Below are 21621 nucleotides of genomic sequence, written 5' to 3'. Positions count from 1 at the left end.
CATATACCGAATGGACATTTACCTGAAAGCGGCAAATACCCGAATGGACATATACCCGAATGCAACAAATACAATTCCGATTCCGACAAATCAGATTGTGATTTTGTTTCGAATCTCCTGTTGATAAATAGGATGAAATCAAAACAACATGGAAAAGCAACAAAAATACGAAGTGAAATAAGAAATTGTAATGAGGAAATTTGAAAATTATTTTGAAGACTTCGCGGTGTCATTTTTAAAAATTAGTATAGGCACAATTGACATGCCGTCTTTTTTCCTTTCCTAAGGCCCTGAGATCATTCTAAAATGAGCGTGGGTCATGGATTATTTCGAAAATTAAGCCGGTAATATTAACATAAAAATATAAGCATAAATGCCAGGACAATGTGAAAAGAATTGATAAAAAATGGTACTCACGTATTTACCACCGCTGCGCAATATTTTTCATAAATTTATTATTTCGTGATGAAATTAATTGTGAGGTCAACGTAATGGGGGCGAAGTCCCCATTTAACGGGGATAAGGAACCGAGGCGGCCTCAAGCCGCCGAGGAGACGCAATCCGAGTCGGTCGCCGACCCGTCGTCGGAAGCGGCGGCCTCTCGCAAGCAAACCTGTGTTCCACCGGTTGCCGGTTTGTTTGAAACATAGGAGACGATCCTTTAGTTAGGTCCGACCGAGCGTTAGCGAGCGTCGCACGGCATTCGATTACCTGGTGCATTACGGTCGGCGGCCAACTCGGATTGCATCACCTTGTCGGCTTGAGACCGCCTCGTTTCCTCATCCTCGTTAGATGGGGACTTCTCCCCCATTATAGTGATCTCAGAATAAGTTTTATTACGAAACAATAAATTTATAATATAAATTGCACTTCAGTGCCATAATACGTATGTACAAAAATTGTCAGCTTTCTTTTGAGTGAACGGGCTGCGTCATCCATATAAATAGATAAATTTCATATTACGTTATAAAACTGCATTCTTTCACTTTTTATTATTTTGATTAGGATTTTATCCAACGCCGCTATTTACAAAATTGCACTACCCACGAAAAATACGAATTTTTTGGATGGAATTGAACGTACAAGACAACTATGATCTTCATATAACACTCATCAGAAATAAATATACAAATACTTCATAATAATAAAATTTGCGTATTATTCGAATACATCCTTCTTTTGAGTAAGTTTAGCATTTAGGTAGTCGCATTCGGGTAACTGTCACATTCGGGTAATTGTTGCATTCGGGTAAGCGTCCATTCGGGTATTTGTTACATTCGGGTGAGTAGAATTCGGGTGAATGTCTTTCGGGTAACTGTCTTTCGGGTGAGTGGGTTTCGGGTAAATGTGACACAATCCCACAACGGTATCAGTAAGCAGCTAGTAAATTCAATTTTCAATGCTCGTGTCGTTTATCACAAAGGGCCTGATTCTCGAATACACTTCACGGTGGAAACGAAATAAACGGCACGCCACTGAACTACGTTTTACGAGTTAGTGAAGTGTCAAAGATAATAATGAGTTTTCAGACAGAATGAGCACTTTTCAAATAAAAATTATTAATGAATATCCACTTCTTCGTATCAAACTGGTGTTCAATGTAAATGGAAAACTTTTTTTTCTTCATGTGGTATAATAATCTCATACAAAAAAAAATATTTGAAGATAATTTGATATTATAATGATAAGTTTTAATGGGAAATTAATTTCATATCCAGATGTCGACACCGTACCGTTGTCATCGCAAATACGTTTCATTACGTTTCCACCGTGAAGTGTATTCGAAGTGTTTTCGTGAATGAGGCCCAAAATCTCTCCCCACTTATCTTTGAAATATTTGTTGAATTTTGTTGTTTAGATGAACAGGTATAAGGGTTTGTGCTAACAGGAGACGAGATAGTTTTTTATTCTATATCTCAGCAGCATCTCTTTCAAGCAAATGTCGTACTAACATCCTTCTCTTTCGGTAGCAGTTGCAAGGTGAAATAGTGGGTTTCAGTCTTTGAAGAAGAAATAATTGAAGCCCTCTCATTCCCAAGTTTTTACTTTACTTTTTGCTTTTTAATCAATCAATAAAAACACAATAAAAATTTAACGAACCAATTGTTTTATTTAATACAACTACCGAGTTGTCAACGATCTGAAGACCGGAGTACATTCGACGATTTACTATCATATAATTTTACTAACCTATTCCCTTAGTGGATACCATTTTCACTAAGTAAGGTAACACGGGGTGATTTGGTCATATGGGGTGATTTGGACCACCCCTTTATCTCAAAAATTACGGCTCAACTTGGATTTTTTATAATATCATTTTCTTCTATTGTTGAACCGTATGTACCTAAAGTAAGAAACCTTTGGTAAAACTTAACAAGTAGAGGGAAACGGTAGCATAAACACAGCAAGCACTTTGATCGTTAAAAATGTGAGTTTTCGATAGTGGTTTTAAGAATTTTCCCGCTAATTAAACAAACTTTTCGTGTATTGTGCAGTAAATTTCTGTTCGCCTACAGAAGAGAAACAATTTGATGTAGCGAAAGTGTAAGTTTGATAAAAATAAATGAAATTAATTGCATTTTATTTTTTGCGTGTTGTGTGGGGTGACATGGACACGTTTCTGTGGGGTGAATTGGTCCTACAGTTTTAAGACTTTTTTTTTTGGTCTAATTGATTCCAGATGCCGCTGAATTACAAAAAGATGATGGGCAGACAACGTTGGAAGAAGGATGAGCTTGAAAGAGCAACGCAGGCCTTCGAGAACGGATTTTCTTTGACCAAGCATCAAAAGTGTTTAAAAATTCTCGACCAACAGTGAAAAGATTCATGCAGAATTCGAGATGGTGTCAATCCAACTTTTCTGGTCTGGAATCTGGCCAAGACACCTGGTATCGATCCCAAAACATTGTTACTGATTGTAACATTATCTCAAAATACTTTACATAAAAATAAGAATGTTTTTTTCGATGAAACACACACTGGACCAAATCACCCCACAGACGGTCCGTATCACCCCGCATCAAATTTTAATGTCCAAAAATCATCTCTTTTATTTTTATTTATTTATTTAATTGTTATCAACAGGCTGTATTTTGCCCTAATGATTTAATGGAAATTTCTAATTTGTCCAATAAAATGTTGCCGGGCCACATTTCTCGAATAATGGAAGTCGAAACCAGATGCTACTCTGTTGAACAGACGTTGAAGGCCTAACAGTGCTGAATTGTATCCATGGTTGGTACGACGGAAAGGCACTCGGAGGAATGCGTGGTCCCGTAGAGCTCGAGGTTGAATCGAAAGGTTGATGTTCTCCAATATCACTGGGCATTCTGTCCTAGCTAATAAAACATCATACATAAATAGTGCGCGATTCACATCCCTTCGCACGTGTAGCGTATCAAGACCCATTAGTTAGCACCGACTTTCATAGCTAGGTAACTGATGTGGATTACTCCAGGGCAATCGTCTTAGGGCGAATCGAACGAATCGTTTTTGTACGGCTTCAATCCTGTTGACTCCGTTGAGATAGTGCGGATTCCAAATTACTGAACAGTATTCCAGGCTTGAGCGAACTAAAGCACTAAACATAGATCTAAGGCAGTATACATCGGTGAAATCCCTCGCGGTGCGCATGATGAATCCAAGACTACGCGAAGCTTTCCCAACTACGTAGTTCACATGTATTTTGAAGTTGAGTTTGCAGTCTGAATACACTCCTAGATCCTTCACGCAGTCGAGTTTAGTTAGCGGAGCATCGTCAAGAGAATAATTGAAACGAAAAGGATCTTTTCTTCTTGTAAAAATAATCGTGGAACATTTGCTTGGATTCAGCGTCATACGATTATCCCCGCACCATTTTTGGGAAGTTTCTAATTGTCGCTGGAGAAATAAAGCGTCAGCTTCCGACTAAACGTGGAGAAATAGCTTCATATCGTCAGCGAATGAAAGATGAGGGCACTCCAGTACTAAATTTACGTCATTGAAGTACATAAGAAATATCAGAGGGCCGAGATGACTCCCCTGAGGTATTCCTGATGTAGCAGAGAATTCTGCGGAGAAGCACTCGCCAATTTTGACCGTGAGGGAGCGACCGATCAAGTATGATGTGAGTCAATGTAAAACATTGCCGCTGAAGCCTAGCTTGTCCAATTTGCGCACTGTAATATCGTGGTTTATTTTATCGAAGGTGGCGGAAAGGTCGGTGTAAATAGCGTCCGTTTGGGTCACACCATTAAACATTCCGTCAGCAATATATGTCGTGAACGATAGCAGATTCGTTGAGGTGGATCGCTTCGGCATGAATCCATGCTGATCGATAGATATATACTGATTACAGTGAGCGAAAATCGATTCGATGACCACAAGTTCAAATAATTTGGAAACCGCGTTCAGAGCAGAGATTCCTCGGTAGTTGTCGATGTTTCTTCTATCGCCTTTCTTATGAACCGGAAAAATGTAAGCCTTCTTCCAAAGCAATGGGAAGATGCCCTTAGTCAAAGAAAGATTGAACAACTGGCATAGTGGAAACAATAACCCTACTGCGCATTTTTTCACGACCGATGCTGGGACTCCATCTGGTCCGACAGAATTAGAGAATTTCAATTTGCTGAAACCAGATTTCAGCATTTCGTTATTCACGGTGATTCGGAACAGCGAACTGTTCAGTATTGGAACACTTCTCGTGGCTCTCGAGAGCTGGTCTTGAGACAGATTCTCGTTCGAGAAAGTACCAGAAAACTTCGCTGAAAAGAGATTGCAAATTCCCTGTGTGTCAGACGCTTCATGTCCATCGTGAAACATAGATGATGGTAATCCAGACTCCTTGCGTGTTCATCGACGTATTTCCAGAATAGTTTAGGATTGCTCTTGAATTTCCGCTGAATACTGCGTAGGTAGATTACATGGCATCGTTTGCTTGTTCTTTGGTATTGACGGTTTAGTTGTACATATTGTTGCTTCAAAGGTGGGAGACGGTATTTAGAGTGTTTTCTAAGTGCAGCCCTCTTAGCCGTTTTGAGTCGGAGAAGCTCAGTGGTTTGCCACGGTTGGTGACACGCGTGTTGATACTCGTTGAGACGGCTGTTTATACCACCAACGTTCTGGTAGTAAGCATGTAGTTCAGTATATTGACGTATTTGTGTATGTACTGACTGGTGTGTGCTAGAAAGCGAAGGTATTTTATGATATATTTGGTAGATTGAAGCTTGATATAATGATTAAAAATTATTTATTGAGAGAAAACAAGTTTAGCTCAGTATACAATGTGACATTTTTTATTTAGAGCGTATTGGTTTGGAAGTATTAGGCGATTCGCTTAGGTGGTCCAAATTCCCCCCTTTTCCCCTAGTCGTTTAGTTCCTGCATCAGTAACACAGGATTGAGTAGATCCTATGGCTTACCTTCCCAACTAACACATTCCTATGTTCTCAAGACATTTATGAGAGGTCGTTCTTTGCATCTCTCTCAAGTAACTAGCATTTCTTCCCTTTCCTTAGTAGTTGCAAAGCAAGCCGTTATCTAAGAGATATCGATAATAATCAGCAATGGTTGAAGGGTACTTTTTAACATAATAATTCTGAATTTGTACCACCTATGATATTGTGCAACTTGCTCAATGCTAATGCTGATGCTCACACGGATTTTAATAATAAAATTAAATTATTTGTAACAGTTGCTCGAGTATGAATCATTCGATGATGAAATGACAATACACACTGAACATTTTTTACATTGACACATGTCACGAATCACACATGAGCTCAATCACTCTGTATTTCTTATGTCAAATAATGTCTTTACGAAAAATGTAAATGAATTTGATTTTCTAGAGAATTCCGCAACTGAGCCAATAATACTGCGCTAAAAGCATCCAATAAAATATGCCAATTAAAATGAAAGTAAAAGATAGGATTAAAAAACAATATCGAGAACGGATGGATCACAGTTTCGTCGAATGGTTATGACGATTGCTCAGTAAGTATATTACCCCTTCACATATCAATTCAATCGGTGCAATCATGCGAATACCGGAGTTCATTTCCCATTGATGTCACACATGTGCAGTACATTCAATTTACATCATCATTGTGAAAGACATTCAATTTCGCCGTTTCCTGCATTGACTCAGAAGGAAACTTCTCGCTTTCCACCCCAAACGAGGGGGGACAATATTTTCACAATCCAACACATCTCGCGTTTGATCGCAGCAGCAAAAATCCTCCATAATATGGGAATCACATCTGCATCGGGTGCGCCATCTTTCCCTCGGGGAGTGGATCAAAGAGAACGTAGGAAAAAAAATGCGAGCCAAGACAATAAAGCATAATATTGTTGCAGAGTGAAGAAAGTCCAACATCTGCATTCTGGAATTGTCGTATCAATAATAAATAAAAACTGATTTGATTTATAGCTAGCATCAAATTTAATTTGGCCCTTTTTTGCCGCCACTAACCAATCCTGCAGCACTGACGGGATCAACTCGGCTGACGTTTCGTTTTCTCGAGCGATAAAATTTAGTCATAAAAGCGAAAGCACCGAAAGTGTGAGGGGGGAGGAAAATGCGCCGAGGGAGAAAAACGACCAAAAAGCTCATGTCTAATTTTATTTAGCCAGTATATTTCGTCTGCGTTCTGATCTTCAATTTTTTTTTCCCTTGCTCATACTTCCGCCAGCGTCTTGCCCTGTGGGCCTGTGAATGAGTTTCCTCATCCCGATCCCACAGGGCCGCGCTAAAGCTCTCCTAATCTCGACCGTTTTAGCGTAAGATTTTCTCCGTTTTTATTATTATATCTCACTTCTATTGCTGCGTTTTGGCTTCGACTTCCACCGAGCGAATCCAAGTGTGGAGGACCGGAGAGCAAACGCGAAAGCCAACCGACCAAAAAAATAAAAATAAAAATAGGAGCGATCCTTGTGAGAATCATCAAGCCGCCCACCTAAATATTGCAATCTGATGCTGGGTGGCCACGGCTTTTTTCCTTTCCTCGCGCAGGATATTCTCGCTAGAGAGGTAGAGAGAAAAAATAAATAAAAAGATTTCGGCGTGGACTGCACAGAAGTAGGAGAGCGAAAAAATAATTCGATTCGCCCAAAAAGATGAGGCTTATGATGATAAAAATGATGTCGAACACTTTGCTGTTTTTGTGGCGCAGCAAGGCTTTGCTCGTGTCGATGAGAAGTTTCTGTTTGATATTCTTAACGGCCACTGGTTTCGTATGTAAACACAAGGCAGCCGCAGGAACCGGTGCTGGTCGAATCGGTGCTGCCGAGATTGATTCCGTTGGTTATCTCCTTTGTGCTTCTTTGGGATCATTGGAATACTCTTGTAAGTATATCGTGGAGGATGAATTCTCTGAAAAATTTATACGTGATTAGATCCATCCTGGGTGAACTGTGCCTCGGTTTCTTTTTAGTTCGTCGTTGTTACCTTGACGTTTTAAAAGGATTCACCCATTTCATTATTCATTACGAAGTGAACATTTCCCGCCAACGACAACGTGTCTTCTAATGGATCCACTCCTCGATGGAGCGGTGTACTCATATTCAATTTGGTATGTTTATTCGGAGATAAAATGTAACAACGACCATAAAGACGAAAAGTTTTCCTCGCGGGGAGTACCATGAACCATTTTTTCCATCTTGCATTCTCTCTATATCTCCGCTTGAATTCTAGGATCAGTTTTGCTTTCTATGGCAGCCTGTTTGAGTGCGGTCTATGCCTCATCCTGTTTATAGGTAAGCAAAACCATATAACGAGGTTGAATACCACTCTATTTTTACGACCGTCAGGGAGAGTCGTGATGGTTTTGTGTACAGGTAGTACTGATTCATAGAACCACGTCGCATTTGTGGCTGACTGATGAAAGCCCCCATAAAACTGCTTGGTGAAAATTTCTGCAACCGAGAAATTGGCAGACTTAATTTGGGGGTCATTGAATTCCATAGACTGTTGCTGAAAAACGCTATTTTTTTCTCGAGCAAGTGACCTCAGATGATGAACTTGTTCTACAGCACTTTCGAGAACATTATACAGGGGAACCTCGATATAACGTACATTTTACATCGATATAACGTACACATTTTCAAAGTGCATAGAAATGATATTTTGAATATTTTTTTCTGAAAGAACAATTACTTATCTGTATTTTGATACTAAAACATGTGTTGTACCTATAACCAATCCCGAAATTCAACTGGTTTTGGGATTGCGGATTCTAAATGAATCGAGCTTTAATCAACAGTACGAAGGGAAACATCATGAGAAAGGCCGGTTTCGTCTTCTAGTTGAATTTATTCATTAACCCCAAAGTAATATAAGCTATGTTTCTGAGTTTCGTTATAACGTACAATTCGATACAACGTACAATTTTGATAGTGAACTGTACGACATATCGAAGTTGCCCTGTATTGGGTTGGAAAAAATGTAGATAATAATATGTCGATATTTATATAGTAATTCCACGCCTAACTACCTGGACGCTACCTTGATTTCCTATGATTTTTCGAAACTTTGTAGGCTACCAAGAACGACAAATTTCATTATCATTTGATCATTTTCAAACGCGTTTTATTTTCAAAACAATGTATTTATCCTCAATGATTGGCCTTTCTTCAAAAATTCATATCAACAGATTTACTAATAATTGTGTAGCATTTACCCGAATTCCATTTACATGTAATAAACATATTCCATTCATTTGGAACACGATCCTTCGAATCCGATTTATTTTAATTATTAGAACATTTACCCGAATGAGAAAGGAAGAAATATTAAAAAAAAGGATTACAATTTTTCTTAATAATCTCGACAATAAACTAAAATCTGTTGAACACAACGTGAAAGAGAAACTCATTCATCAAAGAATGAATAAATTTTTGAAATTGTTGAAATTTTATATTAAAATTTGGTGAATCTAGCTTCAAGAACGAAATAAATGAACGCGGAAGAACAGCTCGTGTTCAATTTTTTGGTAAAAATGACCTGCTACATTTCCGAACAAGTGCCCGTGACCGTGTTAACCCTAGGTTTACGGGACGCGTCATCTTGACACATTTTGAGTTAATAAGGAGAATTACAAAAAAATGCTTGCATTTTCATTTTATTTATTGTAATGACTTTGCTCCATTGTGCGAGGTAAATATATATTGAAGTCTATTTTCTTCAAAAGTGTTCAAATATCGAAATTCTCTATGTGGTATACCTATCTCTACGGATATGCGTCAATTTGACGCAATCGTAGTGTAGACAAAGTTTTGTGTAAACATGCAAACACCAATAATATATGAATAATATATAGGACTGTACCGACCCACTATCTCCGTTATCCGATAAAGTTATCTCAAATGAACCTTAATGTTACATGTTTTAATTTTTTTCTTATAGTATACTAGCTGACCCGGCAAACTTATCGCATCCACGTTTTCTTACTAAGCACTGTTCATGGGTCCAATCGCGGAATTGTTCATTGATTGATCTTCTAATCCACCCTTTAAAATTACCTTTTACTATAACATTCCTAGTACTTCTACCAAAACTCGTCATTATAATATTATTATTAGGGGATTATCAGACACAATTCTGGTTCAAGATTTTTCAACCACTTGCAAATAACATGTTTCTCCGTTACATGGAATAAATGTTGGATACAGAAGATATGCAAGAATAAAGACAGCCCTAAATCGGACAATTCCTCTCTCGAGTTTTGCTCTTATCAACACATTCGGCGATCAATTTTTATTTATATGGATAAAAGATGATATAGGAGTGCGTTTTATCAAATAAAAATCCATTTCCATTCTCGAGCAAAGATCAATTTCGTTAGCGCAAACATCAAATGGGCTGAAAACGCATGTCAATATATAATTGTAGAACATATGTGAATTAAATTTTCCGATTTTTCCTATTTACCTTTAGAGTTTTCCGAAAATTTTCAATTATCATGTTTGGTTGAAATATGTGTATTATTTTTATGGAACCCTCTTTTCATTCCAGTGAAGGGAGGGGTGTCATACCATCAGAGAAAAATTTCTCGTACATAAAAACCCTCACATCCCAAATTTGGCTACATTTGCTTGATCAGTTCTCGAGCTATGCATTTTTATCTGTACCATCGATAATATTCGTTGTAGAGAAAAAACTGATTTATAAGCATGAAAAAATACTCATCTATTTACTACTAATACTTCATTTAAATTTGCAAGTCATTCGTGAGTTTCATGATGCTCATACATAGTTTTTTTTTCTGAATCTAGACTGCATACTATCATTTGTTAAAATTTTTTTGCTGCCACCTCAATGTTTAATCAAATCTTTTAAACCCAAAATAACATTCAACCTATTGCTGCTGATCATATTTCGAAACTTATTTTTGTTCTGATTATATACAGAAAAGAATCGCTCGATAGTTTTCGAAGAGTGAGGCATAGTGAGAACAAACATGACATCGAAAGACCGAAAATGCAAGCGAACCGTCAATTCGTTTTAGACATTAAATATTAGTCCACCAATTCTTCACATGCTCGTTTTCTGAAACTGTGATTCCCTTACGAAGTAATTTTATCTTTATTATACGGACTTAATTCCTCAGATCTTGTATATTCTCATTGCAGAATCCTGGAAACGATTCTAACACAACGTTAATGCTTGTCAAATTGGGAAAGTTTCTGGGATTTAACATTGCCGCAGACTTAGGCGTCGGATCATCGAAATCGAATCTTTTTCTCATTTGCTTGAACAGCTCCACGAAAAAACTGCGACAATGATTTGCCTTTCGCTGTCCATTATTCTGATCAGGGCCTGACAATTTCACTTCAATTAGCACATCGTCACTCAATAATGTGTCTATCGCTTCTCAGAACAGAACCAGAACCATGCAGGCTAAAAATATATCTATTCTCTTTTCACGCACAATAAGAAAAATATCTCGTCTCTTTCGTACATATTCCTTTCATTTCACGTTGATTCCTTTCATTCTGCAAACAAAAGCGACGTTAGAAATCGTCACTTGGAAATTAATTTGAAGCATCCATGTATTCTGGCAGTTTGTATAGAAATGAATGTTTCCTTGTTGCATTCGAAACTTATTCACTGAAACTAATGAAAACGGTGCAGTGAGGGTTGTGTAGTATGCCTGCAGGAGTAATTATTTACCGGCGCTAGTTGTCAGTGTGAAATTAGTGATGAAACGGATAGTAGTTTGGTCGGATACTGGATACCGGTCAGCTTCGAGTCCGGATAGCCGAGTATTCGACAGCCCGATGTTTGTGTTTGTGCACGTGTATTTGTATGGGTGTTTGTGTATGTTCGCACGTTTTTTGTGTGGGCATGTGTGGGTGTGTGTGCGTACGTGTGCACGTATTTGTGCGTATTTGTGTGCGTGTGTGAACGTGTGTGCTTGATTCTTTCCGTGCGTGCGTCTGTGCGTGTGCACGTTTGTGCGCACCTGTGCGTCCATTTGTATGTTTGTGTGCGCTCGCGTTTTTGTGCACATGTTTGTGCATGTTTGCGCGTGTGTGTGCGTGTTTGTGCACCCAATGGTATGTGCGTGCGCGTGCTTCCGGCGTTGTGTATGTGTTTGTGCGTGCGCTCTCAATTCTGCGTGGGCACGCTGAAAGCGCAGACCTAGTCGAAAATCGCGTAATTTCGAGCAAATCGTGTAAAAAAATCGCGTAATTTCAAGCAAATCGCATAAAAAAATCGCGTAATTTTGAGCGAATAGCGTAAAAAATATCACGCAAATAACGCATAAAAAAGAATCCAGCGTACTTGCAAATAACATGCTTCTTCGTAACATGGAATACATGTTTGATACAGGAAATATAATAAAATGAAGACAGCAGACTATTCTTTTCACCCTTAGAGAGGGTGAAAAACTCGAGAAAGGAATAGTCCGATCTGTGCCGTCTTTCATTTTATTACATTTTCTGTAACAATTATGTATTCCAAATAACAGAGAAACATGTTATTTACAAGTGATTGAAGAATTTTGAACACGGTCCGCGACGATCCATTTCCTGCTTACGTTTGAAAGCAGCAAGCATCCTCTAACATGCGAAATGAAAATAAATATAACCAGTTCAAGCAGTTTTTATCGTCAGTGAAAGCATCTGCTTTTATACTTGTAAGAGAACGAAAGAGGAAAGGAACGAAACAAAAGAATCAATGTTACTGTATGCGTATAGAATATTTCGTTTCCACTTCACCCCGATACACTGAAATTAATCCACCGAAAATGACTGTAGTGGAAGTGAGAGTTGTATGAATAAAATTCAATCACATTTATTAGCTTCGAAAATAACAAGCCCTGATTCTGATAGTTTCTTCTGCTGCTATTCCAACCTAAAAATTCATGCAGCTTTTCAAATGATCTTCAAATTTAATAGCATTGGAATCGCAAGATTCCTTGCAGATATTAGGGAGAATCTATCTATCTATCTATCTATATATATATATATATATATATATATATATATATATATATATATATATATATATATATATATATATATATATATATATATATATATATATATATATATATATATATATATATATATATATATATATATATATATATATATATATATATATATATATATATATATATATATATATATATATATATATATATATATATATATATATATATATATATATATATATATATATATATATATATATAGATATATATATATAGATAGATAGATAGATAGATAGATTCTCCCTAATATCTGCAAGGAATCTTGCGATTCCAATGCTATTAAATTTGAAGATCATTTGAAAAGTTGCATGAATTTTTAGGTTGGAATAGCAGCAGAAGAAACTATCAGAATCAGGGCTAGTTATTTTCGAAGCTAATAAATGTGATTGAATTTTATTCATACAACTCTCACATATATATATATATATATATATATATATATATATATATATATATATATATATATATATATATATATATATATATATGGATTTCTGTCAAACTACTGAACCGATCAACATTATAAAAAATATATAATAACTCGAAATTTTAAATTTTGTGACTTGGTCCGCTCTGACTTAACACCGACCACTTAACATTGAAACAAAAATCAAAATTTATAAGAATGATAATTTTTTTCTGAATTTCTGATTTTCTGAATTTAATAAATGAGCGTTTTAGTGAAAAAAAGATTGTTTAGACCACCTCCATTCTAAATGATGAACCCCAATGAATTTTTTTCTGCTCATCGGAAAACTACAAGAGTGAAATTTAAATAAATACGGATTTAAAATGTTTCCGAAAGAAATAAATATAGAAGGTTACAGCAAAATCCAAGAAATGTTTACCCAGTAGATTTTTTTTAATGAAATTGCTGTATATGGAACAGATATAGAAGAAATAACAGGTCGAAATATACGCCTCGTTTAAGAAACATGATAACCTGGATTGTGAAAACTATCATAGTATGAGGGTTCTGAACGCATCTACAAAGCACTATACTCTTTCATTGACAAGGAGGAGGGGGAGCTTCTCTTCCAGGCCGATTCCTTATATTATTGAGAGCTGACAACTAAGTTTTCCCTGCTCTCTGGTTAAAAAAAAATTAGAGGCGATCTGGTGTAGTAGTAACATACGTACCGCTCACGCTAAAGGTCACGAGCAGTGTTGCCACACGTACAGGTTTATCTGGAAAGGTACAGATTCTTTCGTTATTTTTGGTACAGTTTCTGTACGGTACAGAGTTCAGATTTTCGTGAAAAAGTACAGATTGCCTGTACACCTGTGAAAAAAAAAAAAAAAAAAAAAAAAAATCCATTGTGATCCATTCATATATATATATATATATATATATATATATATATATATATATATATATATATATATATATATATATATATATATATATATATATATATATATATATATATATATATATAATTATATAGACCCCTCCCCCTCTCCAAGGGGGGGCTGCCATACAAATGAAACACAAATTTCTGCATTACTCGAGAATTATTCAAACAAATGAAACCAAATTAGGCATCTGAAGGTTTAAGGGTGCAATAAATGTTTCTATGGTGGTTAGGCTCTCCGCCCCCCTCTCTAAGGGGGGGGTTTGCTGGTTCTGCCATACAGATGAAACACAAAGTTCTGCATTACTCGAGAATTATTCAAACAAATGAAACCAAATTGGGCATCTGAAGGTTTAAGGGTGCAATAAATGTTTCTATGGTGGTTAGGCTCTCCGCCCCCCTCTCTAAGGGGGGGGGTTTGCTGGTTCTGCCATACAGATGAAACACAAAGTTCTGCATTACTCGAGAATTATTCAAACAAATGAAACCAAATTAGGCATCTGAAGGTTTAAGGGTGCAATAAATGTTTCTATGGTGGTTAGGCTCTCCGCCCCCCTCTCTAAGGGGGGGGGTTTGCTGGTTCTGCCATACAGATGAAACACAAAGTTCTGCATTACTCGAGAATTATTCAAACAAATGAAACCAAATTAGGCATCTGAAGGTTTAAGGGTGCAATAAATGTTTCTATGGTGGTTAGGCTCTCCGCCCCCCTCTCTAAGGGGGGGGAGGTTTGCTGGTTCTGCCATACAGATGAAACACAAAGTTCTGCATTACTCGAGAATTATTCAAACAAATGAAACCAAATTGGGCATCTGGAGGTTTAAGGGTGCAATAAATGTTTCTATGGTGGTTAGGCTCTCCGCCCCCCTCTCTAAGGGGGGGCTGCCATACAGATGAAACACAAATTTCTGCATTACTCGAGAATTATTCAAGCAAATGAAACCAAATTGGGCATCTGAAGGTTTAAGGGTGCAATAAATGTTTCTATGGTGGTTAGACTCTTTGCTCCCCTCTCTAAGGGGGGGCTGCCATACAGATGAAACACAAATTTCTGCATTACTCGAGAATTATTCAAGCAAATGAAACCAAATTGGGCATCTGAAGGTTTAAGGGTGCAAAAAAAGTTTCTATGGTGGTTAGACTCTTTGCCCCCCTCTCTAAGGGGGGGGATTATTGGTTCTGCCATACAAATGAAACACAAATTTCTGCATTACTCGAGAATTATTCAAGCAAATGGAACGAAATTTGGCATATGGAAGTTTTAGGGTGCAATAAATGTTTCTATGGTGGTTAAACTCTCCACCCCCCTCTCTAAGGGGGGGCTGCCATACAAATGAAACACAAATTTCTGCATTACTCGAGAATTATTCAAGCAAATGAAACCAAATTAGGCATCTGAAGGTTTAAGGGCTCAATAAATGTTTCTATGGTGGTTAGACTCTTTGCCCCCCTCTCTAAAGGGGGGGGGGGTTTGCTGGTTCTGCCATACAGATGAAACACAAATTTCTGCATTACTCGAGAATTATTCAAGCAAATGAAACCAAATTAGGCATCTGAAGGTTTAAGGGTGCAATAAATGTTTCTATGGTGGTTAGACTCTCCGCCCCCCTCTCTAAGGGGGGGGGGGGATTGCTGGTTCTGCCATACAAATGAAACACAAATTTCTGCATTACTCGAGAATTATTCAAGCAAATGAAACCAAATTAGGCATCTGATGGTTTAAGGATGCAATAAATGTTTCTATGGTGGTTAGACACTCCTCCCTTCTCTCTTTACTGCCATACAAATGAAGCATACACGCATTTGGCATGTGGAGGTTTTAGGGAGCAAGAAACATTTCTAAGGTGATTCAACACTTCTCCTACCTTTCTGAAGAGGGGAGGGGGGAGGTCTGCCATAGAAATGAAACAGTTTTGTTAGAAATACTAGGAATTTTATAGCAAAAGGTAAATTCAACGGGGTCAACGGGAAGATCAGTCAATGAACAGTTTTGCGATTGGACCCATGAACTTGCTCATAGTATGAAAACGTGGATGTTTGAAGGTATTGATAATAAAACACAAATTTTGGGCGGGACGAAGTTAGCCGGGTCTGCTAGTTATGAAATAAAAATCCTTCAGCTCTTCATGTAGCATCGTGGATTCAGGGTTTTCAGCCTGGAACAAAATATTCAATCTGTTAATCTGGGGCAAAACATACGTCGCACCGTCCGACGCGAATCCTTTCAGACGCTCCTTGTAAGGAAATCCGTCCTTATGAAACTGATCAATCATTGCATTGTGAATGCTTTTATGATCAGCAGCACCAAGCGATAGTGCGGCGTAAAAGCCGTCATGTACCTTAATGTTGCTTTGTTCAAATGTTACAAATTTCACAGGTGTACAGGCAATCTGTACTTTTTCACGAAAATCTGAACTCTGTACCGTACAGAAACTGTACCAAAAATAACGAAAGAATCTGTACCTTTCCAGATAAACCTGTACGTGTGGCAACACTGCTCGTGACCTTTAGCGTGAGCGGTACGGATGTTACTACTACACCAGATCGCCTCTAATTTTTTTTTAACCAGAGAGCAGGGAAAATTTAGTTGTCAGCTCTCAATAATATATGGAATCGGCCTGGAAGAGAAGCTCCCCCTCCTCCTTGTCAATGAAAAAGTATAGTGCTTTATAGATGCGTTCAGAACCCTCATACTATGATAGTTTTCACAATCCAGGTTATCATGTTTCTTAAACGAGGCGTATATTTCGACCTGTTATTTCTTCTATATCTGTTCCATATACAGCAATTTCATTAAAAAAAATCTACTGGGTAAACATTTCTTGGATTTTGCTGTAACCTTCTATATTTATTTCTTTCGGAAACATTTTAAATCCGTATTTATTTAAATTTCACTCTTGTAGCTTTCCGATGGGGTTCATCATTTAGAATGGAGGTGGTCTAAACAATCTTTTTTTCACTAAAACGCTCATTTATTAAATTCAGAAAATCAGAAATTCAGAAAATCAGAAATTCAGAAAAAAATTATCATTCTTATAAATTTTGATTTTTGTTTCAATGTTAAGTGGTCGGTGTTAAGTCAGAGCGGACCAAGTCACAAAATTTAAAATTTCGAGTTATTATTTTTTTTTTATAAATCGTTTATTTTTACAGGCTCAGTTACATTAGTTTAAAGGAGCCGAATTCTTAAATATATTTTTTAAAACTATACATATACAATTTTCCTAACACTATGGTTAGTAAGAAGGAAAACCGATTACTCGCGGTTTACTCGAGTTTAGAGGGTGACATATTCTTTCAGGAAAGGGATTGGATATAAGGGAATCGTTACAATGTTGATGATTACACTCTATTCTTAAATCTATTCGTATATCTATTGTATATTTACATTTCAACTTATTTTATTGTTTATACCAAGGGGGCCAATCGCTCGCAATGGATGAAAAGGAGGGTATATGGACATAGGTACAATCACACACGAAGATCGATAGCTTTAAGGAAAACATATATTTGGGTCATGTATCAAGGTCTAACCGAGCCAACACATCTCTCACCGGCACATTGGGCTGTCTTCCTCGGACCCGAAGGGAGTTTTCTAAATTCGATCTGGCGACAAGATACACCTCGCAGAAATTTCGAGTTATTGATTGTATTAGGTTAAACATTTTGTTAGCTACATTCCACATTGATCAGATTTGGAAAATCACGCGTACATCAGGAATAACTCATCAAAATCGTCCTGAACGCTCAATGAAAACCCCTTATAGCACCAAACTTCAAACCCGTTTTTCTCGAAATAATAAAAATGTCACATGATCCGGTCTGACTTAACACCGACCAAGTGTGGTTTTATTTAAAAAAAAAACCATGCGTCTCCATAGTGGCAGTCCCGATATATTAGATCAATGTAGACGCATGAGATATTTCTGAAGGATACCTCAGAATTCACGAAAAACAGAAATATATTTAAAGCTTTTGCCTGGAAATATACCTTTGAGGTGCGGTGTAATATTATTATTTGCGAAGTCTTCCAAAATATGTTTTATTTTCACTCAAGAAATTGTAAAAAAAATTGCAAATGTTCAACAACGGATTTTCAAACCAGTTTTTTTCTTAATGATAGACTGGTAGCATCATAGGTAAAAAATGTGATTCTCAAAGGTTACAAATCCATTACAGAAGAGTATATCGACATTTTTTATACGTATACACAATGCATTCAAAAAAGTTCCGGGACTATTTTTAAAACAAAGAAAAAAACGAGATACTCAAAAGATTAGGTATTAGTTTTCTACATATAGGCCTTCTCTTTCCGCACAAATTTTTGAACGTTCGTAGAAGTGTCGGAAGGTGCGTTTAAACTGCTCAGCCGGTATAGAGTTCATAATACGCGTCACATTTCGTTGAATGTCTGGAACATCGTCAAAACTGTCCCCTTCCATAGCGTTCTTTAGCTTGGGAAACAAGAAAAAGTCTGCCGGGGCGAGGTCCGAAGAATAGGGGGGATCGGTGATGACAGTCACCTTTCGTTTGGCTAGAAAGTGCGCTACCAAAATCGTGGTGTGCGCGGGCGCATTGTCATGAAGCAAAAAACCATTCTCCAGATCGGTGTTGGTCAGACCGCACGCACCTTATCCGTGCCAATAATCGTTCCAGTACAATTTTGTAGAATACCGCATGGCAGCTCTCCATAATTAAAAGTGTGACGGGACAAAAATCACCGCGTTACTCTTATCAACCAAAACTAGCTACGGAATCGAGATAGCGGATCACGGTAGAACCGGTAGCTGGTCAGAAGTTGTCGGAAAGTAGTTCGTGCGTTGGAGCAGAGATAGCGCCACTTTCCGATTTTAGTGCGCGGTAGTCCCGGTGCTTTTTGAATGCACTGTGTATACTGCATGGAGTCACGAAGAAATATGATTCAGAGCCGAATGTGGGGCTGTCACAGCTCAATTCGCTCCCAAATATAGCTGGAGTAACATTTTCCCTTTCGGTTACAAGTTCAGCCCAGATCTCCGAATCCGTATGGTGTTACATGAAGCTCAAATCCTGTGTTAAGCGTCCTTTAAATACAACTGCTCTGGAGCAAACCCTAACACGAGCCTGAAGTAAAATTAATTTGAATTGTATTAAGAACCTGTCGATTATTTCGGAAGCGTATTGAAACAGTAATTGCTAACAACGGAAAATCCATTCATGATTAACTATGCTTTTTATTTTTTTTTATTTTTACTTAAGTATCTCTTCGGTTAACCGATTCCAAATATTTTGACAATAAAGCATAGTTAATCATCGAACGGAAAATCCATTCGATGATTAACTATGCTTTATTGTCAAAATATTGAACTCCGGCCCCGTCAGGCTAACGCCATATGAGCCTTGATAAAAATATATATTTTGGAAAAAAAAAATTAACTATGCTTTAAGTCTAATCTCCAGTCTGCTTGAAGAATAATTGAGGGTGGTGATCTCACAAATACGCTAGATTTTTCAACTATTACCATGCTCATAGAGTGTAATCTTTATGCCGCATCATGTACAAAATAGTAGTCAGCAGTTAGCAAACATATTGTACAAAAGCCAAGCTCGCCTTGTTCAGATCAGGGAACCACAGAACAGACCACTCATAATAACTTAAATTTATCCAAAACCAGAACAAACCGTTCGCAAACCTTTACTATGAATCTATCTTCACATTCAAATTGCTCATTGTTCGGATTTAGAAACACATACAACACACTCCAAAACACATTCAATCAGCTCGAAACTAAATGAAAATAATAACTTTCTGTTCTTCCAGCATCCCTCCTGCTCCTACTACAAGCCGCTCATCTCTTCTTCAGCACAAGTCTCGATCAGACATTGCCGCAGTTCTAGTGCTCACGTGCGAAAATCCATCTCTCGGTCACATCAGCGGTCGGAAGCGGTAACATGCCCAGCAAATCGCTGTGAATCACTGGCGAAACAAGAAAAATTAAATTAAAAGAAACGCCCACTCGCACGCAACATCAAGCTCCATGTTGAACTCTTGTCAAAAGGACAGAAGCACACACGCACACACATACACACACAACCCCGTACACACCCATGCACACGCGAATAGTTAATTCAATCCGAAAGTTTTGGTCCGGATCCGCCTCCAACGCTGGAATTCCGTCGGATGATGATAATGTGCACGTTTCGAGGGAGCGAAAGAGCAGCTTTGGACTGGAGAAAAAATACGTGAATTGCCATAGAATACGTGATTTTCCCCCTTTTGGCTAATTATTTGCATAATCGGGCTGCGGAAACGGGTAGTTAGCGTTTTGGGGCGGATGAAGGGGTGGAAGTGCTGAACCCTCGTACGTGAAGATTCGACAATTCGACTCAATGATTGTGTGCCAACGGTTCCTTCAAAAAAATCTAACAGTGTTCGAGGTGAAAAAAAGAAACGAATGTAGAACGGAAACAAGGAATGGGCGGGATTTTACGGCCAAGTATGAAAAAGTGACATGAGAAAGTTTTAACGCGTGTATAAGAAAGCAAAAAAGTTTTAATAAAGTTAAAAGAGAAAACAAGCTTGATGTACAAAATAACAGATTGTAAATATTGATTCGTATCAGTGCTCACGTCGTCGGAGGAAAGATACAAAACAGAGAAAAAAAAATGAAAGTAAAATAAAGATGAGACTTTCCCGTGACGGAAAGTTCTAACATAAATAGTTTTTTTTTTCTTCTTCCACATTTCGTCTCAGTACTTTGTTCCTTTGTACCGGCAGCAACTTTTGCTCGCATGTCCTCCGAAGTATGTGTGTAAATTTTTCCTCGAAAGAAATGCTCTCCCCTGGATGACAATGAGAAAGTTTTCGCTGAACTGCGGAACCGGAGAAGTGTAAGGTAGAAAGTAATTATGAAGTCGAATTTCTTTGATGGACTTTTCAATAATGCATGTGTTCGGACAAATAGATGTTGATTAAAGTTACGGATTCTTGGTTTCAGGTTTCCATTCGAACTGCTGAGGAGGAAGAGGAAACCTCTTGAGGAACACGTTTCATTGGCTTCCGAAATCCCATTCATGTATCGTTGTGTTTTTTGCGTTTGTTTTTATGTTCGATTGTAAACTAGCTATACCCTGATAAAAATTTCAATTTATTTTGAATATTGATCATACTTCTATCCTTCCAGAAAAAATAACATAATGTAGCACAATTTTTAACTGGTTCAGTAAAGTTTATGAATGAATCCGATCGTTTCCATAAGAAAAGCACGAGTTTTCCGAATTCAGTTCACGTATTTGTATCGAATGGCTCTGTGTGTTTTTCTATGGTCATTGCGAATCATTCTCGGACAAGTGCTCGATCAGTGCAGTTGTATATTCGTATTACTCCCGAAGAATATTACAAACAATAGTCCTCAGTGACTATTGTTTGAGGACTATTGTTCTTTTAATCAATAGCGGAATCTTTCTTCCGAGAAAGAGTTAAGGAGAAAAATGGCTTTGGCACGAAGGTGACCCCGTTGGCTTCGTACCACTCCAACACGTCCTTTGAATAGTGGCACGAAGCGAGATCCGGCCAGAAGATGGTCGGGTCCTCGTGCTGATTCAATAGTGGTAGTAAGCGCTTCTGTAGGTACTCCTTAAGGTAAACCTGCCCGTTTACCGTGCCGGTCATCACGAAGGGGGCGCTCCGCTTTCCGCAAGAGCAGATCGCTTGCCACACCATGTACTTTTTGGCAAACTTGGATAGTTTCTGCTTGCGAATCTCCTCCGGAACGCTGAATTTGTCCTCTGCGGAGAAAAACAACAGG

At 37.8% G+C, this 21621-nt stretch overlaps 1 protein-coding gene across 1 annotated transcript in view; it reads left to right on the top strand.

The window, feature by feature from the left end:
* The window catches only part of LOC129762994 (uncharacterized), a 140385-nt gene extending 119853 nt beyond the window's left edge, over positions 1-20532 (top strand). Inside the window, exon 5 of the mRNA XM_055761666.1 lies at positions 19635-20532. Coding sequence (XP_055617641.1) covers positions 19635-19711 — 77 coding nt within the window. The 3' untranslated portion in view covers positions 19712-20532. The remainder of the gene's footprint in view (positions 1-19634) is intronic.
* Positions 20533-21621: the final 1089 nt, after the last annotated feature.

The sequence above is a fragment of the Toxorhynchites rutilus genome, chromosome 1 (genome assembly GCF_029784135.1).
Source record: "Toxorhynchites rutilus septentrionalis strain SRP chromosome 1, ASM2978413v1, whole genome shotgun sequence".
NCBI lineage: Eukaryota > Metazoa > Arthropoda > Insecta > Diptera > Culicidae > Toxorhynchites > Toxorhynchites rutilus.
This window is presented reverse-complemented; position numbering and strand designations above follow the sequence as displayed.